The sequence below is a fragment of the Clupea harengus genome, chromosome 22 (genome assembly GCF_900700415.2).
Source record: "Clupea harengus chromosome 22, Ch_v2.0.2, whole genome shotgun sequence".
Taxonomy (NCBI): Eukaryota; Metazoa; Chordata; class Actinopteri; order Clupeiformes; family Clupeidae; genus Clupea; species Clupea harengus.
This window is the reverse complement of record NC_045173.1, coordinates 464,581-472,500: the sequence shown is the minus strand read 5'-3', so window position 1 is coordinate 472,500 and position 7,920 is coordinate 464,581. Positions and strand designations below refer to the sequence as shown.

Below are 7,920 nucleotides of genomic sequence, written 5' to 3'. Positions count from 1 at the left end.
CACTGGCTGAAAAACTGGTGAAACGCCACATAATACACAAATGAGCAACAGAAGCTAGCATGTGGCGGGGTGGTTGCCTAGCTACCTGTCTATGCTATGGCAGGTAGCTAGGTATCTCTAGCTAACTATAACAATAGCCACAACACATATATTCCACCCTGGCGTTTATTTAACGCTCACATTTTGAAATATTACCAATGCATCACATTTAGAGAGAAACAACTGTCTCACTGTGAACTGACCCTTACACTAAGCCCCTTCAACACTAGGATCGTCTTATCGTGGAGTTTAATCATGGAGTTTATTTAATTGTGCGTGTGCCTGTTAAGGGTTCTGTCACATCTGTACAGAGAACAAGATGCTGGTTTTGTTAATTGTAAGGAGTGATTTCCTCCGGTCCATATTTAAATATGAAAGGACCCTTTGTTGGAAGTTTTTCTTCCCTTGCCTGCTGGGAATTCTGGGAAACATATTTTAAAAAGAGAAAATACTTGAATTTCATATGCCTCTTTATTATCAGTCCCCAGCAGGCACATGAACTGTTGCCATGGATGATGATCAGTAGAAGGAAGAGAGAGAGGGGGGGGGGGAGAGCTCTCATTTCCATGCAGATTAGAATATGAATTTGTCTGAAGTCCAATTTTAGATTACCAGAGGGCTCCGTGTATGACTGTGTCAATCTCTTAGAGACTAGTAAAACTGCTTAAACTTGATTTCTCTTCCTCCATTTGAGAGTGAGTTCTTAAACCGCTGCTCCACGGATCCTTTCTTTATAGGGAGCTTTAAATCCGCCGGGGAGTAATAATCCGACCCTCATTTTTGCATATTTGTGAAGAGCAAACAAAACACTGCAGTTCAACTTTTTCGCAGAGCTAAGGCAGGAGGAGGGGGCGTGATGGGTTGAGGGGGAAGGAAGGACACAAAGGGGCAGATGGAGCTTTTGTGATTGCATGAAGGAGAAGAATTTGAGAAACAGTTCATGAATAGGTAGAATCTCTAGAGAGGGAGGAAAAAACTCAGCCACCTGCTGTCGCGCTCTTTCAGGCAGATTCTCTTGTGTGCTATAGAGATTAACTTCCTTTTGTCATGCAGTCTTCATGGAGTTCTCAAATCGCAAAACCTCACAACAAACATACACAGACATTCTTAGAAGAAGACTTCCTCATTAGTGTTTCATGTCCTCAGTGATGTTTGTATCATTTAAATTGCCATTAGCACACGGAAGCAGTTGTGAAGATCAATTCAAGCTTGTTTATACAGGTCACTTTTTAGCACAGAGGCTTGTCATACTCATTGCTGTTGTCTGGTTCTTGCAGTCTTGGTATTGGTGTTAATATGATCTCATCAAAACTATTAATAGATTACCAATAGTTGTCAAAATCATTGCAGTACTTCGCTAAACAAATTCAACAGATTAGCATTTCTACATGACTTGTAACTCACACACGCTGGATCTATTCACTTCATTGTTGTGTATCTGTTCATAAGGATGGCATCAATCAATAAAATAGTTTACAAATTCAATTCCAATTTCCGATCTGGTGTTAACACAATGTGTAACTGTTGACAGGGTTTCCCAGGTCAATCGGAGTTCCAGAACACGATCAATGTCACATCCTCTCCCCTGGACTATCACTGCAGGAACACACCGGACTGGACTCCTGACTACGGCAGCACTGGGTCAGTACATCAGTAGCCTCCAGGGCAAACCTGCACCACCAGGCTGAATAACTCAACTCAATTGTATTTATATTACGCCAGAACAATACAATTGTCTCTAGGCACTTTACAGAGCCCAGAGCCTGAGCCCCCCAGAGCAAGCCCACACACACACACACACACACACACACACACACACACACACACACACACACACACACACACACACACTAATAGAGCCCAGAGCCTGAGCCCCCCAGAGCAAGCCCACACACACACACACACACACACACACACACACACACACACACACACACACACACACACACACACACACACACACACACACACACCAATAGAGCCCAGAGCCTGAGCCCCCCAGAGCAAGCCCACACACACACACACACACACACACACACACACACACACACACACTAATAGAGCCCAGAGCCTTAGCCCCCCAGAGCAAGCCCACACACACACACACACACACACACACACACACACACACACACACACACACACACACACACACACACACACACACACACACACCAATAGAGCCCAGAGCCTGAGCCCCCCAGAGCAAGCCCACACACACACACACACACACACACACACACACACACACACACACACACACACACACACACACACACACACACACTAATAGAGCCCAGAGCCTGAGCCCCACCCTAGAGCAAGCCCACACACACACACACACACACACACACACACACACACACACACACACACACACTAATAGAGCCCAGAGCCTGAGCCCCACCCTAGAGCAAGCACACACACACACACACACACACACACACACACACACACACACACACACACACACACACACACACACACACACTAATAGAGCCCAGAGCCTGAGCTCCACCCTAGAGCAAGCACAATGGTGACAGGGGCCAGGAAAAAGTCAAGAAACCATAAGGAACCTCATAAGGGCACATGGGGGGGGGGGGGTTCATCTGCTCGGAGCCCGCCGGGTAAAGAGGTGGAGATAGAAAAAGAGGGGGGGGGGGGGGGGGGGATCAGAAACATGGCAGATGAATTCATACACGTATCAGGATGAGCATGCTAGCATACATGTGGCAAATGTACACAATACACACAAACATAGCATGATATGTACATGATACATACAGAGTTGATAGTAGACTAGGTCGGAGAGAGCATTCAGGTATTGTAGAACAGCTTAGTGAGTCTACAGTCAGTAGAGGGTGACTGTGAATAGAGTAATGGACCAGAACACTATGTGGAATATTTACATTGCAGGTGAAGCTAGCACAGAGTATGGGGTAGAATAAGTGTATGACAGTGTGGTGGGGGTGGGTAAGTGTAGGCTGAGGGGTTTCTGCAAGTAGATCAGGGTGGAGAGACTACAGCAGCATCCCACAGTGAAGATGGTCTAGTGTGTGTGTGTGTGTGTGTGTGTGTGTGTGTGTGTGTGTGTGTGTGTGTGTGTGTGTGTATGTATGTGTGTGTGTTTAGATCAGGTGGAGAGACTACAGCAGCATCCCACAGTGAAGATGGTCTAGTGTGTGTGTGTGTGTGTGTGTGTGTGTGTGTGTGTGTGTGTGTGTGTGTGTGTGTGTGTGTGTAGATCAGGTGGAGAGACTACAGCAGCATCCCACAGTGAAGATGGTCTAGTGTGTGTGTGTGTGTGTGTAGATCAGGTGGAGAGACTACAGCAGCCTCCCACAGTGAAGATGGTCTAGTGTGTGTGTGTGTGTGTGTGTGTGTGTGTGTGTGTAGATCAGGTGGAGAGACTACAGCAGCATCCCACAGTGAAGATGGTCTAGTGTGTGTGTGTGTGTGTGTGTGTAGATCAGGTGGAGAGACTACAGCAGCATCCCACAGTGAAGAACGGCTAGACCAGGAGGGGAAGAAAGAGACAGAGTGAGTGGGTAGAGTTTGGCTGCCAATACACACAGATGTGCTTAATGGATATGGTGATGAGGAACAATGTTTCCACAGCCATAGGCATTTGCGAGCAGAGAGGACATTTGGTTGGTAAACATCAATTTGATAAACAGATAAAGAGATACATTTAGGTAAGGGATGGGCTGCCCAGCAAGGTGTATGGGAATTGAGTTTCTGCCTAGTTTTGATGAGTTATGTTTAGTTATGGTTAGCTGACATGGTCCATGCAGATTTGAGTTAGGAAAGCAAGGCTGGCTGACAGTCGCAACACGCGTCACATGGTGTACCCGGGATCCGTAAAGGCCCTCCTTCATAGTACAACATGCGCTGTCTGTAGCCCAGTTTTATTGATATTGGGAATTTTATATGTGTATAGTTGTAAGGCGTTATGTTTAATTCTATTGGCTGACTTGGTACAAGGGGATTTTAGTTATACAAGCATAGTAAGGGAGGGATACAGCACCAGTGCACAACTGGCTGGCAACATCTGCAACACGCATCGCATGCTGCTCCGTAAAGGCCTTCCTACACAGTACAGCATGCGCTGTCTGTAGCCCACTCCTGCTAAACACAGCAACATGGCTAACGTGCGCTGTCTGTAGCCCACTCCTGCTAAACACAGCAACATGTAGCCCACTCCTGCTAAACACAGCAACATGGCTAACGTGCGCTGTCTGTAGCCCACTCTTGCTAAACACAGCAACATGTAGCCCACTCCTGCTAAACACAGCAACATGGCTTATGTGCGCTGTCTGTAGCCCACTCCTGCTAAACACAGCAACATGGCTAACGTGCGCTGTCTGTAGCCCACTCCTGCTAAACACAGCAACATGGCTAACGTGCGCTGTCTGTAGCCCACTCCTGCTAAACACAGCAACATGGCTAACGTGCGCTGTCTGTAGCCCACTCCTGCTAAAATTGAAGTAGCAGCTCTCAGACTCAGTGCAGTTGAAAAGTATAAAACAAAAACCATACAAATATAGACTGAACTATACAGATTTATACTATAAATACTCAGCTTAAGTAAAAACACAAGTAAAAACACAAGACATATTGCACAACAGAGAGACAAATACAGGTCAGGTTTGTGCAGTGTTAAGTGCGATGACAGCTCTGGGATAGAAGATGTTTCTCAGCCTGTCTGTTTTGGCTTTGATGGTCCTGAAGCGCCTCCCTGAGAGCAACAGTTCAAATAAGTGGTGACCAGGGTGTGATGAGTCTCTGAGGATGCTGTGGGCGGAGGGAAAGCAGTAAAGGCGATTATTAGCACAGACACACAGCCAGCCTTTTCATTGGTGCCATTACGTCTGTCCGTTAGTTTGAAGTTGTGAAGTTAGTTTGATGGTGATATTCAGGATTCAATTCAATTTGATTTATATAGCGCCCAAACAATACAACTGTCTCAAGGCGCTTTACAGAGCCCAGTGCCTGAACCCACCTGGAGCAAGTACAAGGGCCACAGGGGCAAGGAAGGGAGCCAATCAGAAACATGACAGATGAATTCATACACCAATCAGAAACATGACAGATGAATTCATACACATATTAGGATACGCAGGCTAGCATGCATGTAGCAAATGTACACGATACATACAATCATAAGATGGTATATACATGATACCCACAAGATTGAATAATATAAGAAGAGAGCATTCAAGTATGGTAGAACAGCTTAGTGGGTATACAGTATGCTCGTAAGGTTACTATTACAAGGGTAAGTATGGTGGCGATGATCAAGGGTGGCAATTATTTACATTACAAGTCAATGGGCTGGCACAGAGTATGAAGGGTGGATGCATGACATGTGGTGGGGATGGGTAGGCAATGGCAAAGGCAAAGGGTTTCTGTACGTAGATCAGGCGGAGAGACTACAGCAGTGGAGACAGTCTAGACTTGGAGGGGAAGAAAAGAGACAAAGTGAGTGGGCGGAGCTCGGCTGACTCATTTGTGTATAAGTACTTAATGGTTATGGTTATGGTGACAATTTTCGGCATTAGTTGCGCTATAAGAGAAATAATGTTGGTTAGTAAACAGCAATGGGATGAAATACACTTCTAGCCATCGAACAAGAAATGCAAGAAGTAGCATTAATTACAGAAAAAGTACAGGAGTGATCCAACAAATATTAGTGTACATTTTTTATAGTATGAGCGAGTAGCTCTGAGTACTGCATGTTACAGTATAAGCATTCTATATTTAGAGAGGTACATATTGTATGTACAGTATGGACAGCTTGTGTGCAGAGGTTGTGTAACATGAACAGAGACGAGATGGGGAGAAGGGGGGAAAGCACGAGAGGTACAAATGGAACAGTACATTGGAAGTGACAATAGACTGAGATGTGGCTACAGTGATGGAGGAATGATGTTTGTGGTACAGTATTTAGTTAACAAACTAACCAAATCCATACTAAATGTCTGTGTTGTTTCCTTAAAATACTGTCCTTCAATGTTTGTCTTGCCATGTTTGATGTTCATTGCCATCTTGATTTTCTTTCCACAGTGCCCTGCAGAGAGATAAAGCCTTGTACCTCATCTGATTGTAATCATCACCCCTAAATCCTCCATGATCACAGAACCAAGGCAGTTCCACATCTCAGCAAATCTGTTCCAGAGCTGTTGTGTTTTTCCTCGCTTCAATATTTTGGCCTCAACTCAGGGGAAAATACCATCCTGAACATGTATTTGAAATAATTCTCTGTAGCTTATCATGAAAGAGGGTTGTGTCAAACAATTACTATTTAGAAAGCACTTATGTTCTGTACAAGAGGGGGGCATCACGATCTCGCTGACATTGCAATTAACCAAAACCGTTTTTTGAAGAACACTGTAATAGAAAGCATGACTATTATATTGCTCTCTCTCCCTCTCTCAGTACATCTCAGTCTTTGATGATCTTTGCTAATGCACTGCCTCAGAGACAGACATGTTGTAAAATGGCTGTTAATAGGAGCTATGAGTTCTGTAGAGGCTTGTTGTTGTAGCCCTCTGATGTTGTAGCCCTCTGATGTCTGTACAATATGTGTTAGAATTGTTAAGAGTATAAGAATGAAATAACTTTTTTTTAGTGATTATGAACTTGAAGGAACAGATATAATTCAATCAAAAGGGATCATGAATCTGGAAATGTTTACACATTTTTCCAGACATTTCACAGATATAAAGACTGATGAAAAGGTGAAAGGGGGATGTCAACGGAGGGTGCCGTGTTCTAAGTATGCGAGATTGAAAAAAAGTTTATTTTGTACTCTACAAAATACATCTTTTTGTACCACAAACCACAATAATTCAAATTGTCATCCAGTATCATGTATGAACATAGTGTTTATTCCACAGAGCGGACTGGGCGGAGGCTGTTACCTTGGCATTCTTAATGATTCTTAATATTCCTCTACAGTCTACACTGTCTGTGCGGAGCATTTTTATAGTACGTGTTTGTGCCTATTTATGAAACAAAACCTTTAGGTGTTTGTAATTAATTATGTTACAATTCCATAGTTGTATTTCTGTTAATTTGTTTCTTTGATCAGGGCAACAGTTTGAATATTTCTTATTTAGTTTTTATTGTGTTTCAAAAATAAAGGCAAACCTGTATTTTGTGCAATAATATGTTGTAGTCTGCTGTAGTGTCCTGTTTTTCAGCATGTTTCTAGTATTATACTGGAAGACATAGTATGTAGCCTTTATTGTATCAAACTTCCTTTAATGACAGATTACTTTCTTAACAGCATAGACATTAAACTGAATCAACACCTTTCATAGCTGTGATTCTGTGAAGGTGTAGCTAGCAATGAAAACAATGACAGACTCATTTTTTATTGCTACATACTTTTGTGTATGAGTATAATAGACTATAATCAATTATTATTTGTTGTATTAATCACAATTATGTGCACAGATAAAAGTATGGTGAGTAGTTGACCTATTTTGTGATTAGCCCAATGTGGGCCCAATCTGAATGTTTCTGTCCCAGCAAGCAGACTCCTGGGTTGTGTTTCAGTGACTTCCCCTCACGTCACGTCACATCACATCTTCTCTTTTGCATTGTATTCCCCCATCACTCAGGGCTGGGTGCTCAGAGGAAAGCAGTGCACACTATGTAGCTGTCCATGTCAAGGAAGTATGCAACAACCAGCAGTAGACCAACTGTTTTCTTTGCAGGGTTAACAGGGCTGGAAACAACTCTGGGAGACAGCAGAGTCACCTTTGCCTTTTCCCTTGCTTACCATACCCAGATTGTGTTCCTGCTGCCTTACTGTCTTCTGTAAGTGAGGTCAGCGTGTCAGGGAGTGAGGTCATCTCTTAAAGTGTCAGGGAG

General features: G+C 43.7%; 1 protein-coding gene across 2 annotated transcripts in view; it reads left to right on the top strand.

Annotated features, from left to right (window-relative positions):
• The window catches only part of tox (thymocyte selection-associated high mobility group box), a 42,235-nt gene extending 35,024 nt beyond the window's left edge, over positions 1-7,211 (top strand). For both annotated transcript variants that reach the window (XM_031559632.2, XM_031559633.2), the window contains exons 9-10: positions 1,571-1,680; positions 6,106-7,211. In XM_031559632.2, the coding sequence (XP_031415492.1) occupies positions 1,571-1,680; positions 6,106-6,142 (147 nt within the window). In that variant the 3' untranslated portion in view covers positions 6,143-7,211. The remainder of the gene's footprint in view (positions 1-1,570; positions 1,681-6,105) is intronic.
• Positions 7,212-7,920: the final 709 nt, after the last annotated feature.